The following is an 18,566-nucleotide window of genomic DNA, read 5'->3' as shown; positions in this document are numbered from 1 at the left end:
CCCTCCCTCCCTCCTTCCCTCCCTCCCTCCCTCCCTTCCTCCCTCCCTAGTCACCTGCCTGTTTCCCATCGTCCGTCCCTCCTTCTCCTTCTCCTTCTCCTTCTCCTCACTCGCCCCCTGTCCCCCCCTCACTCGCCCCCGGCCGCGCTCTCCGCAGTTGGCTACACCACCATGGCTCGTTCCCTGGCTCCGGAGCAGGTGATGGCCTTACTGCACTCCCTGTTCAGCCGCTATGACGACCTGCTGGCGCCCCTCAACGTATACAAGGTGGAGACCATCGGCGATGCATGTAAGCGATTGAGTGACACGGACGCGCTCTGGTAATGGAGTGCGTTTTTTATTTATTGCTCGGCGGGTGTGGAGGATGGGGTGGGTGGGCGGCCAAGTACCTGCGGGGCCGGGGCCTGGCGGGCTCCATCTCTTCGGCACATCCTCCGAAAAGCTGGGAACACCCAGTTTAAAAGCATCCGTTTAATCCTGCATCCACAACATCTGCATTTGGGTTTGCTCTTCATGATCAGTTCTCCTCCTTCCCCCCATCCTGGTCTCTGCGTCATTCGCCAGTGGTTCGTCTTCCCCCCCTCCTGCAGTACTATCTCTGCGCTCCCCCTCGACTCCTTTCCTGTTCCGCTTGCCCCCGCTGCTGATCTCGTCCCTCTGGTCCCTCCCATGTTTGCGTCGTTGCAGACATGGCCGCCACGGGGTTGCTGAACGACAGTCCCTCCAGCGCCGCGGACATGGTGAAGTTCGGTGTGGCCATGATTCGCGCGGCTGCGTGTGTCCGCGACCCCGTCAGTGGTCAGCCTCTCCGCATTCGCGTGGGCATTAACAGCGGGCCCGTCGTCAGCGGCATTGTGGGGGCGTGTCGTGCCCGGTACTGCCTCTTTGGTGCGTTCGGGGGGTTAAGGGTGAGGGGGGGGTAAGGGGAGTGAGGAAGGGGCTGAACGGGGGCGTAAGGGGGCGCGCGAGATGGGCAAGTGGGTAGGTGGTGCAGTAGCGGGGGACGGTGTGGCGGCAGAGGGGTTACTACCGGCTGGGGCCGGCTAGGGAGTGGCAGAGTGCAGAGGCCGCGTGGGGGAAGAGGGGCGCAAAGAGGGGAAAGGGCTTTTTGCTCATGTCTATCGGCCGTCGGCCCTCCTCGCCGCATTACACGGGGAGATGTGTATATGCGATTTTGCTAGTTCCTGTCATGTACGCTCTGCCTCGTTTGAAACAGGCCTCGTCCTCCCCCTTCCCGCTTCCCTCCTTCCCGAACACGGGGCTGCTATCGCGTCCTCCCCTTACTTTCTCCCCTAGGCGATACCGTCAACACGGCCAGCCGCATGGAAAGCACCGGTGTACCGGGGGCTATTCAGGTGGGTGGTAGTGGGGTATGGGGTGGAGGTCTGTGCGAACCTGGTGCAGTGTGCGCGCCTGGTGTGAAGCGAGCCATGCCCCCTCACTGCAAACGGACTTCCTTTTGACTTCCTTGGCCACACCGCTCTCCTTCCCCCTCCCCCCCTCCAGTTAAAACGAGAGGTAAAAGAGAATTATATATGAATCACATGAGACGAGAAAGAAGTGGTGAAATCAAACGAATTCCGGTCCACGTTCACTTGTTTGGGTCTCTGCAAGATGAAACCGGGGATTGCAGCACACGTCATAGGGGCCCGACAGTCCTTCCTGCTTGCGGCCAGCAACCCACGACCGACATCTTTCCCCCACCTCCTGCCGCTTCCTGATCATGCGCACTGAAACAATCCCTGCCTCTGTCTCTCGTTCCCTCGCGGCCTCTTCCCGTGCCCTCGCGTGTGTATACGGCACGTACGGCAGATTTCTGAGGACACGTACACGGCCTTGCCGGAGTCCAGTCGGCAGGCATGGACGTGCCGTGGCGAGGTGGAGGTGAAGGGTAAGGGGCTGCTCCGCACCTACCTGCTGAAGCCGGGAGACACCGACGACGTGGGGCTGGCAATAGGAAATGGAGTGGCACGGTGATGGCTGGAAGGCCGCACCAAGTTGCCATGAACCACCCGTCCCTCGGCCCTGAACCAAAGCCCTGAACCACCTACGCCAGCAGCAGCGCGTAGGGAAGGCAAGAGAAGAGGAGAAGCGGGATCCGCAGGTGGAGGAGAAGTTCAGTCTGGGCGAATGGATGACAGCACCAAGGAAGAATGCCATGCCTTGTCGAAGACGGGGGGTTGCCCGGAACAAGCACGCACACACGCACGCAGTGTGTGTATATTTTTTTTTGCCTCCCCAATGGTTGCAGCTCATCCCCCTATTGTCGCAGCTCTGGTCGCTCCGGCTGCTCTTACAGCTCGGTCAGTGCGGCACCAACCAACCAGGTCTCCAAGGTCTCGTGCGACAGGTTCAGGCATTGCGGCAGTCGTGCTCCTCCCGTAGAATAATTGCAGCAGCAGCAGCAGCGGCAGCATCCGCCCCGCCACAAAGTTTCAACAGGAGCAGCAAAAGAGCGGCCGTAGCAGCATCATGTACTGCCAGAGCATGATTATAGCGCAACCGCAGCCGTGATGCGCCATTCGCGCAGTCTTGCCAGTGGACGGTGCGACTTTTGAGGCTCTGGGCGGGGCGGGAAGGGAGGGAAGGGGAGGGCGAGAAAGCCCAGGTGGCGGCTCCCTGGACAACCAGCCTGTTGGTTGGTGGGCACCACCTGCCCTCGAGTGAGGGGAGCCGCCCCGAAAACTGGTGCTGGGACGAGATCCTGGTGATGGGGGAGTTGGAGGAAGTGATGCCCAGGAAAGGTAGCTTAGCTGGAATGGCATAGGTCCGCCAGCTCGCTGTGGTATTATCTATGCCGTTATTGGCACCCATTAGACCGGGTGGACGGCGAATCAGTGCATTCATGCAGAAGTACAAAGGAGTGGTGGGAGGGCAGTGGTGGGAGGGCAGTGGGGGGAGGGTAGTGGGGGGAGGGTAGTGGGGGGCGAAAATTGGTGACGTGGAGCGACGCATGAGGGAGCAGGACGCGGAAAGCAACGGAGCGCAGGCGCGATGTGAACGGCACGGAAAGTCCGTAACCGCGCCCGTCGCGTCACGCGGGGGCTCCCTGCCTTTCCCAAGTTTTGATCGGGGAGCGCTTTGATCGGGCAGGCGTGAAAGAGAGCCAACGATACATACCTGACGACGATATTGAAGATTATTTCTAATTTAAAAGTGGCATGTCCTGTGCTTCTGGCTGCGGTTTGTTGTAGGTTTGTGGGTTGAATCTAAGGCTTCCACCAGCATGGAATTTTCTGGGGGATGTAAGGGCCACGGCGGATCTGGGTGTGCGACGCCAGGCGCGGCCGGTTTCTCGGCACCATGCCAGCAGTCACTAGACCTGCATTGCTGTTGCTTGGTGATTGGCGTCTTCGAAGGTGTGTACATAAGCCCAGCCATATTCTGGAGGAAGAGAAGAGATTGACCAAAGGCGCACCCTGTATCGCACCTTCATTTGAATTGAACGATAGGGATTCTTGTTTAGAAGCAAAGCGAAGCAGGCCCAGCGCACAATCTCTGTTGGTTGGCTGCGGGTGGCAAAGTATGGATTGGGTTTAAGCCATTCCTTTCGTCCTGATCGGTCGCACGTCGGCTTTCTTTGCGGCGGTGCTATGATTTGTTGTTGAAAGCGGCTGTGCTATCCCGACTGGTGAGGTTTTATATTTTATGATGATCTCAAGATCCCTCAATTTTAGACGCGCTGAGGGAAAAAAGCTTATGAACAGTTTTGCCGAGGGGATATTTGCCTGCTTAAGATGCGCTTATGTGCCTCCTTGAACCCGTACGTAGTTCAGGTTCATGAGACTGTTAATTTGGGTTTATGAATTGGAAAGCATTTGAAAGATTGGAGTCGTTTCGGTGCTCCTGGCGCGAGAGAGCAGTCCTGGCGCGAGAGTCTGTTAGCAAGGTCCGTCGTCGGAGGACGAGATGTGTGATCGAGCACCGCCAGCCGCGCGCCGCGTAGGGAACTGTCGAGTGTCACGCAAACGGTTGAAAACGAAAACATGAGTCGCTCGGCTGCGGTAGTGATGTTGCTCTGTTTAACGCGCCACATTCCCCTGGTTGGGTAGTCTTCTTCCCCTCTGCTCTCGGCTGCTATGGCTGCTGCTGTTGCCCTTGGTGCGCGCGCACAGCAGATTGCGTGCGCGCTGTCTGCTGGCGTAATGGCAAGGCGTAAGCGGCCAGGGCATTTGGACATACACGCTTTGACCTCCCTCCTCCCGCGCCGCATCGGCCGGCGACTGTCTTAAGGATCAATATCGCCCAGGAGCGGTCAATCCACGACGCTTTTCCCGCGACCAAAAGTTGAGCTGTGGGCTACTGTTGTGTTGTTGCTCTGTCCTCGAAAGGGGCACCTAGACCTGGCTAGATGAATTAAAGGGATAGCGTGTGGGCTACTGTCCGTGCCGTGTCGCTGCCTAGCGAATTTTGACACGAAGTCCTGCTCACCAGCATGTTGGGTCGTATGTTGTAGATTTAGTGGACGAGTCGGGTTGGTACAGCGCCGGGATGCGCCATGTGTGTGCGTGTGTATGTGTGCTGTGTTTGTCGAGGAAGCGCTGCATATTGCTCTGGAAATAATGGCTGTATGGTCTTTGGCGGTTCATTGGGTCGTTGTGTGGTTCTGTGGTGTGGGTTGCCCTCTTAGCGATGGCTTTGCGGCGTCGTGCGGCACCTGCATGCCATGCTGGTTCCCTAGCATGACAATGGCGGACCATCCCGAACACCTCTAAACTCTCCAAAATCGTTTCCATCTTTCCCCTTCCAGGGCTAGGCAGCAGGCAACACACTTGTCCCTGGCCTGCCCTGTGCTTCTGACTGCATGTTTTCTTTCCTTTCCTTTCCATGGTATTATCACCGACCTCGCCGTTCCATCTGCCGTCCTTTTCCTTTTCGCCGCGTGTTACTGAAACGATGCCCGTGTGGAATGTGACTGATTTATTGGTTATACTCTTAACGATCCGACGCGCCACCTATCGCTGTGGGTCGCTGCGGCGGTTTTTCGCTGCGTTGCACGCGGCTGCACACGGTTGAACAGCTACTTCTGGATCCCTTTCCGGGCTCCCTCTTCACGTTCCCTTCCACGTTGCTTTGAAATCCCGGCGGCAGCTGTCAATGGCAGCCAATCAACAGGCCCGCACGGTTATGAGGGGCGTGTTTCGCTGGTCGTTTTGCTGCTCCTTGGCCCAGAAATGCGTCCAGAATAGCACCGGCATGCCTGCCTGCCCAGGTGACTGGCTGCGCGTCTCATTATGTATGTATGTATGTATGTATGTCCGTTCTTAATGGTGCGAACGATCTGAGTACCGTAGCGATGGCGTGCGCGTGCTTGTTTTTGCACAAAACTTTAGTTGTTGGTAGCGGCAGTGATGATGCCGGTTGCTTACGCTCGTAAGGTTCAGATGACGTTTTGCATTCAGATGCGAAATCTGTCAGTTGCAGTTGCTGATTGTTTCTTAGAGTCGCTGTTAAAGGACCTTAGTATCGATAGGCTACCTGCTTGGTGCCTTTAGGGTTGTGGTTACTCTGTTGGTTTGCTGATGATGCGACTGGACGCGGCAGTTGAATTATGTTATATAGTATTCCACCTAAGATGTGGGTAATAGAGGCTGTTCAGATGCTGCCTAGGTGCATATGGTGGTGGATGGTGTTAGTGAGCTGTACGCGGAAGGTAATAAGTGCGAGCACATTCGCTGTCAAAGCTTGTGTGAAAGCTTCTTCCCTTCGCCCGTTCACGTTTTTCGCATGGATGCGTTTGGAGGCGCCACCGCGGCGAGATGTTGGCTGCTGTCGCAGTGCGCTGCGGTGCGGTGATCAATAAACTTTGACCGCACCGCCCTGACTGCCACAACACGTTGCTTCGGTCCGTCCTGCATGCCGCAGCTGACTGACGGTCAGTTTGGGCAGCTGTTGAGCCAGTCGTCAGCTTTGGTTGGTGGTCAAGCACGGGAGACTCTAGAGGGTAGTCAGCAGCTTCTTCGAAGCCGAAAAGGCCTCGGCCCCGGTGCAGCCAGTCGGCCCCCACAGTATTCCGCAAGGGCGCAAGTCAGTGCGAGGACGTGTGCGTTAGGTAGCTGGATGAATGGATGCATTAGGTGAATGGTAGTGCGCTCGGTGTTGAGGTAGTGCCAACTATAAAGAGCGGAAACTCAGGATAGCCGCCCTTCCAGTTCCAAGAGCCGAGCGCGCCACAAAAGTACGAATTGACGTACGCGATACTTTCCAGCAACGCAATATATGTCCTTTGTAACAATAGGTCGCTTTCCCTCGCAGTACGGAGGGGTCCTGCTCCTGCTATACTCCTACGTCCACGCCAGGCGTCGAGAAGGCACGGACGAGAACGAAGTCAGTGAGCACTGCCGGTCGACCGGGGGCGCAAAAACAAACACTCTGAAACACAGACTATTCGCCGAACCGCGAACATCTCTCAAGGCGACGCGTTTTTGATCCGGAGCAGGAGCAAGAGGAGGAGGAGGAGCGATGCGCAACAGGCGTTTTCTTTATGGGCCTTAAACCTTATTATTCGAACATTTGCCCTAGCCGTCCTCTCGCCGTACAGGACGCTCTCGGAGCCGGCATCTCGCCATTGCGGCCTAGATGCCACGTAAGGGCCGGGGGCGGGCGGGGAAAAAGCCTATAGCCGTGTGTAACCATCATGTCATGCCGCCTTCCACCACACTCGCCTCACCCACGAAGTACCCCTTCTACCGCACACACACACACCTACTACATACACTACCACGGCGGACGCTGGTCATCCTGCAGGAGGAGGCGAGAGAGACTACCGACCTCGGCAACGCTCGGGATGCACCCGGAGTCCTTTCGGACCCGCATTGAAAAGAAATGCATGATCAAAAAGACCGGGGGTTGCGAAGAGCACTTGCAGGCGTTCAACCAACAAACTCAAGTCGCCATGACGCGGTGACGGGAATACACCGCCCCGCACCGGTACTACTGCATACCGGTACTATGTGCAATCTCTTCCTTGCACCATTTCTTTTTGCCTCAATATTTTTTGCAGTACTCGTAGTGGTTCAACGATACCATTTTTGTAATTACTGCCGGCCATTGCACCGGGGTTGCGGCCTCGAAAAAATCACGATAGCACGCAATTGATGTGATAGCAAAAAATGGTTGTGATGTAAGGCCCGGCATGCTAGTGGATCACAACAGCAGCACAGCTGGTCAAGATGCAGGTAGCCGGCAGAGGATGCACCACCTAAAAGAACATAAAAACAAACGCCTAAATAGTCGCTCCACTCCGATCGCGTCGGAAACTGCCACACCCCTACGTAAACCATTGACGACAAAATGCAATGTAAGACAAAAGAACTTCAAAAAACACTTTTGACTCTGACTCTTGCCAATCGATCACTGCTCACCTCCTCATTCTGCCTTCATAAGGCCTCGTGTCCCCCTCCTCTCTTCTAACTGTCTCTCCCAACCGTTGGCACCCAGTCACTCCCATTGGCTCCCTCCCGCTCACTGCCGTGGGGCCAACCGCAACCGCATCCTCCACAGTCTCCCCCCATACACCGTGAAGATTAAATACACTAGCTACAGCCATAATGATGACGATGACGATGATTATAATGGCGACGACGGTGAACCCGGTAAAATATCCGAAGTACACCCTACTCGGAGGCAACCGCAGCCGCAGCACTGCACTGCACCACACTCCTCCCACGTTCATTCCCACTACCACTCACGCAGCTGCTACAGCAATGGCAACCGCTCCTCCAGCCCCCTCCCCGACCCCCTCTTCGCCCTTGGCGCTCCCCCATACTCCAAATCTCCCCCGAGGCCGTTCACCACCTCTAGCCGCGGTCCGGGTCCTAGGGACCCTGACCCCCCCACCCCCGCCTTCACCCCCGCCCCTACAGAGCTCCGATCCCGCCCCGAGCCACCACAGTCCCCGCTCGGGCCCCCCTCTTCCCCAGGCCCTCCCGCGGGCGGGCGGTACACGAAGGCGGGGCCCAGCAGCGCCGCCACGGGCGCAGGTACCCAGGAGGGCGGGTTTTTGTGGGCCAGGTGCGAGTAGGTGAAGACACCGGCTGTCGTCATGCCGTACCCCACCAACCCAAGCTGAGTGACTGGATCCGAGAACACGGCCACTGCTGCGGCGGCCGCCACCACCTGTAGCAGTGGGGGCGGTGGTGGTGGTGAGTCATGGGCCGGTGGGGGGGGGCCCCTCCCGGGGGGACGTGAGCGGAGTGAGCGCCGCACCGGGGTTATGTGGGGTTGCGGTAAAGGGTGTGCGCGTGTGCGTGACGGGGCTGGGGGAACTGGACCGAAGGGCGTGTGTGTGAGGGTGAGGGCGTGATGCGGGGCGATAACGGCAAGCAGGGTAGAGGGGAGAGACTTCCAGACGACTTGTGTAATGGAAAATTAACCGAGGTAATGGTAGTGAGGGTGGTGAGGGTCGTTAGAAAGTGGCCTGCAAACCTCCCTGCGCCCCGTCAACACAGGCGGCCTGTCACTCCCTGGCCCCCTCATTTTGCATACTCAGCACACTCCCCTCCCTCACACATACACCCCCCCAAACTTACATTTTTAAAATTGCCCAGCACCTGCAGCGTCAGTGCCCCCAGCTTCTTGGATACTAGGAAGTTGGTCCAGTTGGCCAGGAAGGCGAGTCCGCAGGACAGCGCCAGCAGCGGTGCGAAGTGGGGGTGCGCCGCGTGCAGTCTAGCAGCCTGATGGAGGCTCCGCGGCTCGGTGATGGCGGTGAGCAGCGCCAACATGGCGGTGGACAAGGCTGAGGTGTAGGCCAGCAGGGTCATGGGGTGCAGCCGGTCCCGCTCGTCCGTCAGGAGCACTGCCTGCAGGTGATTGGGTGGCGCAGAGGCCGGCTCTGTGTGTGTGTGGTCTGTATGTTTGTGTGTCTGTGTCCCCTCCTTTCCCCTCCCCTCCCCTCCCTCCCCCTCCCCTCCCCCTACCTGCAGCACCGTTTTGAAGCTCCTGGCCAGACATGCCACGAGCTGCAGCACCAGGCCAAGCAGGTGCAGCTGGGGCTCCCCTCCGGAGGCGAGTACGATACCCACCACCACGGGCACCAGAGCCAGGTACGTTACTGCGGCCTCCCGCCTACCCTGTATGAGGAAGGCCAACACCGCCGTAAGGCCGGGAGTGGTAGAGCCTGCGGGGTGCGGGGAGGGGGTGAAGAGGGGGAAAGAGGGAGAGAGGGAGGGGGAAAGAGGGAAGGAAAAGGAGGGAGGGAAAGGGGGAATCAGATCCAAACGTCAAAAGGGCCAGCGGGTTGGGAAGGGGCAACACACGGCAACGGATGACACTATTGACTGCTGCTGTTGCTGGTTGATGAAGAAAGGGAAAAGATGGAAAGGGAAGTGGGAAATGTTGGGGAGGTGAGGGGGTTACGCAGGGATGTGTGTGTGGGGTGGTGATGGTCAGAAACCGCAGTTATCTTGTCTCTTTCTCCCCCCCCCCATTTCCCCCCTCACTAACAAGCTACCGCCCATTCGCACCCGCACCCTCACCTAGCGCCTGTACGAAGGAGGCGGGCAGGTAAGCCAGCGATGCCATACAAGTGGCCACCGCCAACGTGAAGGACGCGGCCAGCACCCCCACACGGGCTAGCAGATGAGAGCTCACCTGCAGAAGTAGATGTGGAGGCAACACAGCATAGCATGGCGGGGGGGGGGGTACGCGGGGATAGGCGGGGGGGTTGAGGGGCGAAACACACATCTCAACTGATTAACTGACTTGACAAGAAAGGGAAAGGGGCGAGGGCAAATAATTTAAAGTTCTAGAAGTATTATAAGGGTTTTCCATGTTTTAGGGTTAAGGGGGATTTTGTTGAAATGTTTTTTTTATGCTCGTTGCTACAACCTGCTCCCACCTCCCGCTTCCGCGGCACCAGCCCAAGCGCCAGGAGTGTGTTCGAGGCCGCGCAGCTGGACATCATGTGCAGCAGCGCCAGGAGGGAGGTGCTGTGGAAGCCGGTCTCCGATATCAGCCATTTGTTGGAAATGATAAGGCCTGCAGCATGGGGCATATGGGACATGGGACGGCGTAGGATGCGGCCTTCAGGTAGTAATATGAGGATGGACTGAGATTATCAGGTGTCATGTGGGATGGAACGGGCAAGGGAGAAGACGGTTGATTGTTTGGTTAGCAAAAGCTGGGCCTGCGGCATTAGTGCGGAGAACCGTGCGTTCTAGGTGGCCAGGTAATTAAGGAGGTAAATCACACAGATCGTGGAGGTTGTTGATGATGTCTCGCGATTAAAGCAACAACCACGTCCGGCTTCTGAAAGTGGCACTCGTACCTACCGACACTAATAGTATACCAAAACAGAATTAATACGACAGTCTCCAAGATATCTTTGCATCTTCGCACTTGGCAACAGGTAATCAAGGGCCAACAACCGGAGTCCTGAGTCCGCTCATTGCATATCCCATTGTCTGCTAATTTTGTCATTGTAGCATACGCCCGAAAACGTATCCCTGCATTTCAACGTGTGGCATATCCTATGTAGGTAGAAGACTTGACAACATCTCTTCGGGGCTCCATTTCCAAGCTGTAGCCCTTTTATGCAAGGAGCGTTCGTATTTGCAGGAGGCGTTCGTATGTGCAGTACTCCTATGTGCATGGGAAAGCAGTCTGCATACTAGAGAAATGACGTGAGACAACTCGTCCTTCAGTACTGCCCTGAAGACTAGGGGACGACTTACTTCGGCCTTGGGACTATACTACTTACGTACATTTTAACAAATCTATATAAATACGACAACTCATTACATTGCCGAGTAAAGATTAGATGTCATCTAGCTGGATCCCGGATGCCGCTCTTGTGTAAACCAGGTGTGATCAAGAGTTTATGCACCAACTCCGCATCGAGAATCAAGCTCGACGCCTAAGGTTTGCACATTTTCAATGTATATCCAGGCAACCATGAAAGAATCAAGGCAGCATTCGTAAGCTAGCACCAGTTACAACGGGCGTGCTGCTTCCACCGTCAGCATTGAGTCAATCAACAATTAAGTACACAACAAAAATAGCAGAGTTTGCCAAACTTGCAGCGCACCCAAAGCAGCCTTCCGATGGTTGCGGCTCCAGCACTGCGCAACAGAGGCCCCCCGTTGTGCCTTTTCGTCTCTCGACGAAAAGCAAAACCGCTCTACGCTGTCCCTACGGCACCCGGGCTGCCCCGAATCAATCCACGTTCCGTGATCCGGACATCTCTCACCTCCCCCATTCGTGCATCGCCTCGCCACCACGTATTCTTCTCCAAGGACTGTTCTTGAGTCAGCGCGATTGTTTGAAAGTACTGTTATCAAGTCTATCGCGCAGCTCCTCTGCCCCACCCTGCCCCTCGGCAGTCGCACCAAGCAAAACGCGTCGTTCCCCCAACGACCGCAGCTAAAGCCAACGGCTCGCCGCGCCACCGCTGCCGATGCCGCCACCGCTACCTTACACTGGCCTCTAGGCGATGACACCCTCCTTGTTGCCGTACTCCTCGCTCAGCACGCGGTCCAAGTGGAAGACACCATGGCCTCGACCCGCGCGGTGCACCTGGCTGACCAGTACGGCAGCCGCCTTCACATCCTTAGACTGCGGGGTCAGACAGCCAGGCATCCAGCCAAGCGGGAAAAGGAAAATGAGGATATCGCGGTGGAGCTGGAGGTCGAGTTTGCAGCAAGAGCCACATGTGATGAGCTACAATAGGCCACGAGCTACCGAGTGCAGGAGGGGATCTCCGCCGGAGGGGAAGATGTGTGGGTTTGCGTCTTCTGGGTGGGATGAAGCACCTACAACTCCCCACCCCCCAATCAACTGTACCCCGAGCGCCGAATGCGCACCCATCCGCTCACATCCACCCACCCATATCCTTTTCTTCGGCCACCAATTTCACTTGACGACTAAGGAACCCCGTGTTGAGCCTTACACCAGCCTTACAGCCCGGAGGACGAGATGACACAGGACGGCCAATACACAGACACACACACGTGTATCATTTGCTACTGATGGAGCAGAGAGTTGTCCGCGAACTACGGGGGCAGTTGCGTAAGGTTTATTGGAATGTCAGGGCACCCCTTTTTCCGGCAGACATTGCTGCAGACATTGCTCTGTATGTCTCTACTTCCCTTCCCCTCCCCCCCTTCCCCACCTGCTCATGCAGCAAGTAGTCCTCGATGAAGTGGGTCGCATCCGCGTCCCCCGCCGCCTGCGCCACCGTATGCAGCTCCCGCAGCTTCGTGAAGTTGAGCTTCTCTAGGCTCAGGGCTAGCTCCGTGGCGTGAAGCGCATCACCCTTCTCTGGGGTTGGGCGGGGCAAGAGATTGCACAGCGATTACACAGCGGGACAGAGGGGCAAGAGGGGAGAGAGAGAGAGAGATTATGGCCGGAGGGAAGGGAAAAAGGAGGGACGAGGATGAGGTTGTCGGGGGTTGTCGTGCAAGAGACAGGCGCGCACAGCAGCAGGCGGCCTCTCAGAGCGCCCCTAGGGTCCCAGACGCCCTCCCTCCCAGGAGGGACGGAGCGAGTAGCCCAGTAGGGGACCGGGGTCTGGTCAAATCGAACCACTGCCGAGTGAATCATGTATCAGAAATGGACCTTTAGGCCCTCCGGGGCAAGATGAACCACCCTCCAGGGGGGCCCAAGGTGGTCTGCGGGGGGAGGGCGGCGCCGCCGCCGTACTTTCCCCGGGGGATCCCTAGAAGGCAGCGAGAGACCCCAAAGCAGCTCCCCGCCTGCCGTACAAACCCGTACCACCTCCCGTCACGCACCCCACCCACCCGCATGCCAGTACTCGGTCTCCGGGGCAGCCAGGGGCAGCAGCTTCACCCGACCACCGCGCTGGGTCTGACGGGTGTTCCCGGTGTGGGGGTCAAGGCGGGGTGGGGGGGATGGAAGAGGGGGGGAAGAGTTAGGGAGGGAATGTTTGAGGCTGGGGGTGAGAAGATGTGTGCAAGGAGGGGAGGGGAACGCTGCAACGCACCAACCAACCGACAACCCGCTACTAAAGCGCAATGCATCACACCGATACAGACAGACAGACAGACACACAGACAGACACACACACACCGAGATACAAAGACGCACCAGCACCGCGCGGATTACGTTGCATCCCGTACACCCCAGCTACTGCTACACCGCACTTCCCGCACCCTCTCGCACCCCCTTCCCGCACCCCCTTCCCGCACCCCCTCACTTCACTTCACTTCACTTCACTTCACTTCACTTCACTTCACTTCACTTCACTTCACTTCACTTCACTTCACTTCACTTCACTTCACTTCACTTCACTTCACTTCACTTCACTTCACTTCACTTCACTTCACTTCACTTCACTTCACTTCACTTCACTTCACTTCACTTCACTTCACTTCACTTCACTTCACTCCCTGCACCTGGTAGTCCAACAGCAGTCGGGCGTGGTGACGTTCCTCGTCGCTGTTGTGACGGAAGTACGCCGCGAACCCGGGCAGGCCAACATCGTCCCGGGAGAAGAAGGCGTACATGGACGTGTAGATGTAGCTCATGGTCAGCTCAATGCTGTGCACGCCGTACGTACGGCCACCGGTCGCCGTACATGGCACGATTTAGGTAGGTACGGAGTTGTATCAGGAATGTATGTTTGAGGTGGTGTAGATGTATGCGCGCGGCAGTAGTGGCCGGGGGGCCACCAGGGGTCGAGCAAGGTGGCCGGGTGGGAGGCGGCAGGCGGGGGTGGGCAGGGCATGTGAGGGCAGGGCGGATGTCGAGGGTGTCAAAGGAGGCCAAGGAAGGGGGGTGGGGAAGCGGAGAGCGAGCTGGCGGAGGAGCCTGGCACGGTATGGGAAATCATATGCGGAGAAGCGGGAAGTGAACCCTGCAAAGGGGGAAAGACGAACCAATGCCGAACCACCTGGCAGCACATCTGCGGGGAGAGAGAAGAAGAAGGAAAAGAAGGATATATGATAGAAAAGGGAGAAGCGTACCTCCTGCAAAACAAGGAGGGGAAGCAGGCGCATGTCTTCCCCCTTAGCCCCTGTTTTCCCCCGGGGGCGGCCCCCCCCCCCCCACCCGCCAACCCCTTCTGACGGCGCCCCACCTGATTTGCTCGTTGAACGCCGCCTCCACGTCCACCGAGTAGCCGCTGCGAGCCATAGAGCGGGTGCCCGCACAGCCTGGCTCCGAAGCCGGGTTCATGAGCTGCTCGTCCAGATCCGCCACCAGGGGCCTCACCTCCTCGCCTATGGGCTGAAACACAAGGCCCGTCTGGGTGTCCGTCTGGGAGGCATGTACGGCACCGGCGGCGCCGGCGGCAGCCTATTGGGCGGGAACATGGTACTTTTATTGGACAGGATGACTGGCATCATGGCCTTTTGAAGTCAGTTGAGATATGGCAAAGATGAAGTTAGTCTGGTATGTTATGCGCGGAAGAGAATATGGGGTTGAATGCTATGCAAGTAGTTTTGGTTGAGCAGTAATGCAGTCTGTGTGCGGGACATGTCGTACGTACCTCGCGAGCCCGTGTCTCTTACCTGCTGGACTACGGGGTTGGAGGGGGAGGGGGAGGGGGAGGGGGAGGGGGCCGATGGAGGGGACGACGACCCGTCCTTCTTTCGATCATGCTGGAATCCGCTGCTACTGCCGCCGGTAGAGGTACCATCGGTGCCCTTGAACGGTGGCACGGCTGCAGCCGGCGGCAACACCCGCCTCCCCATACCGCTGAGCCACCGCCGCGGCGGCACCGCCGCAGCTGCAGACTCCGCAGAACCGATGAAGCCGCTCCGTAGCCGCCGCACGCGTGTCGATGGAGGCGCGGTGGCGGCAATGGCTGCGGTGGTTAGCTGCATTTCCTTTTCCTTAACAAGCGAACGGTTTGTTTTTGCGGTGTATGTAGAGTGAAGCCGAGTGGAGTCTTGGAAGAGTTCAGTGGACGCTGCGGCAGAGCCCGATGTTGAGGACGCGCGGAGAACGACCCGTGGGTCGGGCTGTTTGTGGGCCTCAAAAGGTTTGGGAATGTGGAAGTTGTGTTGGATATTTAGATGTATGTATGTATGAATGGGTGGATGCAAGCCGCGCAGGGCGTTGAGAGGCGCGGGACGATTGGGCCGCGGCTTTGGGGAGTGGACGCTGCAAGGGCTTATTTCTGTGCAGATTACACGCTTTAAAAGTAGAATGCGCCGACAATAGATTTCTTTTAGATTGAGGCCAGGGGGTGGCGCCGAGGTGGTGCCGTTCGTTGATGACGCAGTTTATTTTCTGTGTGGATCATCAGACTTGACGAATTGTGGCAACAAGGCAGCAATCTTGTCCGCTCTCGAAGGCCAATCTTTACACAAGATTTCCCACTTGCTCCGCCTCTCTCTCATTCGCTAACTTGGCTCTCTTCACCTGCCTTTGCGCAATACCCCCGCCCTCCTTGCGCACAAACGCGGAATAGAATTTTAGCCTTCACCACTTTTCCTCCGATAGCAGTAATCCGCCGAAAATCAATACTGCAAACGCGGGAAGCATCCCAAATCAACCTCAACAGAGTCCGTAGCCTCAAGACACTTCGTTACTGCCTTCCCAAAAACTTTACTCGAGGCAACCCATTCCTTCCCCATTTTCCCCATTTCGCAAAGAGCTTGCGAAAGGAGAGCCAAAGCAAGAACAGAAAGATTTGCCGTCCTGCGCTGACTTTTCAGCAAAAGAAGAATGCGGACCGGCAGCACCTTCCGGTTACTTGACTTGGCTCGAAGCCGAATTGCCAGCAGTCAAATATCCGACCGCTGCGGCCTCTTCCCCCGAGCTGCTCAGGTCCTCAGCGCCGACTGCCCGGCCCTCAGCTCCCCGGCCCCAGCAGACCCCAACATTTCGTCCTTCGCCTATCCGATCTCCTCTTCCACGTCTTCATCATCACCATTATCATCAATATCCCGCAACCAAGCGGTGCTGCTGCCGTCACGGCTCGATGCTTCATGGGCAACCCGTAGGCACGTTGCGACGCGGCGTTCATTCCTGGCCGTGGCGCATTCCACAAGTAGCGCCTGCTCGAGTCTGCGTCTGCAGCAGCACCAGTCGGAGTTTAAACAACACCTGCAACAGCAGCAGCAGTTGCTGCTTGGCCGGTCCTCAAGTTCCGCAGCGGCAGCAGGAACCGAGGGAGATGAGGTGAGCGATGGCGGCGGCTTTGGTAACATTCTGCGGACAGGTCCCCCAGGAGGCGGTGGCCGGGGTGAGGTGAAGGAGAGGGCTGGAAAAGGACTAACGAAGGGGGTTAATAGATATTGTTTATATTTTTATATTGTCGTACTCCTGTGAGGCATCAGGTCTAATATCGGACCATAACCATGTCGACTTGTGTTGGTGTGTCGGTTTTTCCACTTGAGGAAAACTGCAGTGCCCCTCCAAACATTTAGAAAGATGATAGGTAGAAACCCCTAGGACACTCCTCTAGGTGGGAGGGTTTAATGAAATTCTCACCTATATTCAGGATACCTGCCCCCGACTACGTCAATCCGAACACTTCATCAGCACAGCCAATCGATAGGAGCCACAGCTGGTGTATATAGAGGAAAACGTAATCATGCAAGCTGGAGGCTCATTCTTGAATACGATAACATCTGTACATAGCTCCTAGTACCAGTGTTGCCACCCAGTTTCGATCTGGGGACCTTCTGTGTGTTAGACAGATGTGATTCCACTACACCATGGCAACAGATGCTACAGGGATTATTGGAACTCAATATAGTAGTGATTCCGTGAAGTCGTAACAAGCTTTATCGTAGGAACCTGCGGATAGATGATTGAATCTATCAATATCCACACCTGTGTCTACGGACATCCGTTTGTACGGCAGAAATGCCGCACGTACACATTCTTGAGGAGATGTATGTGTGGAGTGATCCACCCAAACATCAGGCGTAGGCCTCTGCTAATTTGTTAGCAGAGTACAGTGTTGGCCGTTCTCCTAACCGACTAACCTTAACAACCCAATTACATCTGTTTGATACATCGAGAGAGCAGCTTAGAGCTGTGTCTCTCAGAAACCAAGACAACTCTCAACACCGTATATCTTTGCTCTTGGCCGCCCGCGTACCTGCATTAATACCAATATGACGTCCATGGCCCCCCCGGCATTTACGGACACACAACCGCACTTGCGGGCGGTAACCTAGGGCACTCTGTGCTCACCTCGGGCTCGTTCGTCATTCAAATCCATTCGTACACATCGCCCTGCAGCGCCATGCTGGTCCGTATACTCCTTTAATATATGTATTCTTCTTTTAGATGTGATGCCCAGATGCCGGAATGCCTCCTGCACATTTCCCATCCCTTCCCCCCCCGCCTCCTCGTCCCCCCCCCCGCCTCCTCGTCCCCCCCCCCGCCAACCCCCCCCCTTCACCTCACCTCCTAGGAGCGGTTCACTCCCAAACAGCACGACCTCACCTCCCAGCACCGCCACCACCACCACCACGACAGTGCGGCCTCCGCCACCCTCTGCCCCACCCTGCCCCAGGAACTTGCGCAGACGGCGCGCGAGCGGGTGGACCCAAACGCTGTACTGCAGGTACGGCAGGGCACGAAGACGCGCAATTTATCTCTCGCGCACAATCCAAAAGCGCCTTGTTACGGTTCCAGAAATGCGGAACGACGCGTTGTGGTAATTGTAATATTGAGAACAGGCAATTGTCATGATTCATAACCGTTTTAACAAAGCAACGGAGTCAGACGGCAAATTAACGGCTCCAAAACCAAGTCTCCTTACTCAGCCCACTTTGTTAGCAATGTACGGCTTTTCCTTCCAACTCACATGCATGCGCACACACACACACACACACACCTCTCCCCCTCCGATGATGGAGTGTTTCGGCGGTCTCCGGTTCCCCAGTTGGGGTGTACGGTTAGGTGCCCCTGGCTAGTGCCAGGCCCGAATCGATTTCTAACAGATATACACACATACATACACATACGTACACATGCACACCTGCTCTACCTGCTCTGCTGCTGTGGTGGCAGATGGTGGAGCACCGAGGGGAGGACTTCGACGAGAGCGCCGTGGTGTCGGCTCTGCAGGCGCTCGCGGATGCGTGTGAACGCGGTGCGTGCGGTCCAAGGGGGCTAGGGGGCTAGGGGGGGGGGGCCGATATGCGGGGGGACAGAGAGGTATATACGACTTGGTGCGCGCGCGCGTGTGTGTGTGTGTGAAAGTTATCTGGGTTATTATCATTATTACTATTATTCGTCAATGAGTTCGTTGGGCGGCTTCCTCGTCCTGATAGACCGCCCTCCATTCCCGTGTTCGCATATCTCCAACTTCCCCTTTTCCCCCCCTTCTTTACGGCTTGGCATTACTGCTTTTCTTCTGCGCTTATTTTAGTCTTGGCGGCTAGGTAGGTAGTTTTCCGACATCTTCTTCACTACGTCATCCCGAGGTCGCCGCCTTCAAGAACGCCTTTTGGTCAGTTCTACTTCTGGTACACTCTTGCCCTGGCAGCAGCTTCGATCGTGTGTGGTTCGTCTCCCCCCCCCCCCCCGCCGCGTGTCGTGTGAGAGGGGTATGAGGAGGGGTGATCCCCTTGAGCCCCCGAGGCGGCTTCCCCTTCTTGCCCACCGCACCAGCACCGGGGATCCTCAGAGTCGACCGC

General features: G+C 56.9%; 4 protein-coding genes across 4 annotated transcripts in view; 2 read left to right on the top strand and 2 right to left on the bottom strand.

The window, feature by feature from the left end:
- Positions 1–156: 156 nt before the first annotated feature.
- cyc29 (guanylyl and adenylyl cyclase family member) lies at positions 157–1,977 on the top strand (the record flags this gene model as incomplete). The annotated part of the gene is made up of 4 exons (XM_002948853.1): positions 157–289; positions 688–888; positions 1,297–1,355; positions 1,813–1,977. Coding segments are annotated over 4 exons (558 nt in total), but the record flags the coding sequence as incomplete, so codon positions are not given.
- Positions 1,978–8,016: 6,039 nt separating this feature from the next.
- On the bottom strand, positions 8,017–9,982 carry VOLCADRAFT_32506 (plastidic phosphate translocator; the record flags this gene model as incomplete). Its single annotated transcript, XM_002948715.1, has 5 exons — positions 8,017–8,118; positions 8,532–8,804; positions 8,922–9,121; positions 9,480–9,594; positions 9,842–9,982. Coding segments are annotated over 5 exons (831 nt in total), but the record flags the coding sequence as incomplete, so codon positions are not given.
- A 1,445-nt stretch (positions 9,983–11,427) lies between these two features.
- Positions 11,428–14,786, bottom strand: FER2 (pre-apoferritin; the record flags this gene model as incomplete). The annotated part of the gene is made up of 6 exons (XM_002948714.1): positions 11,428–11,556; positions 12,113–12,261; positions 12,741–12,807; positions 13,356–13,500; positions 14,039–14,256; positions 14,577–14,786. 6 exons carry the CDS (start codon positions 14,784–14,786, stop codon positions 11,428–11,430), a joined length of 918 nt encoding a protein of 305 aa, XP_002948760.1.
- A 2,443-nt stretch (positions 14,787–17,229) lies between these two features.
- The window catches only part of VOLCADRAFT_101835 (uncharacterized protein), a gene marked incomplete at both ends in the record, with an annotated part of 2,397 nt that continues 1,060 nt past the window's right edge, over positions 17,230–18,566 (top strand). Inside the window, 2 exons of the mRNA XM_002948852.1 lie at positions 17,230–17,399; positions 18,473–18,476. Of these exons, the coding sequence (XP_002948898.1) occupies positions 17,230–17,399; positions 18,473–18,476 (174 nt within the window). The remainder of the gene's footprint in view (positions 17,400–18,472; positions 18,477–18,566) is intronic.

This window comes from Volvox carteri (genome assembly GCF_000143455.1).
Source record: "Volvox carteri f. nagariensis unplaced genomic scaffold VOLCAscaffold_11, whole genome shotgun sequence".
Lineage (NCBI taxonomy): Eukaryota > Viridiplantae > Chlorophyta > Chlorophyceae > Chlamydomonadales > Volvocaceae > Volvox > Volvox carteri.
The sequence above is the reverse complement of the archived record's forward strand: the minus strand, read 5'-3'. Positions and strand labels throughout refer to the sequence as shown.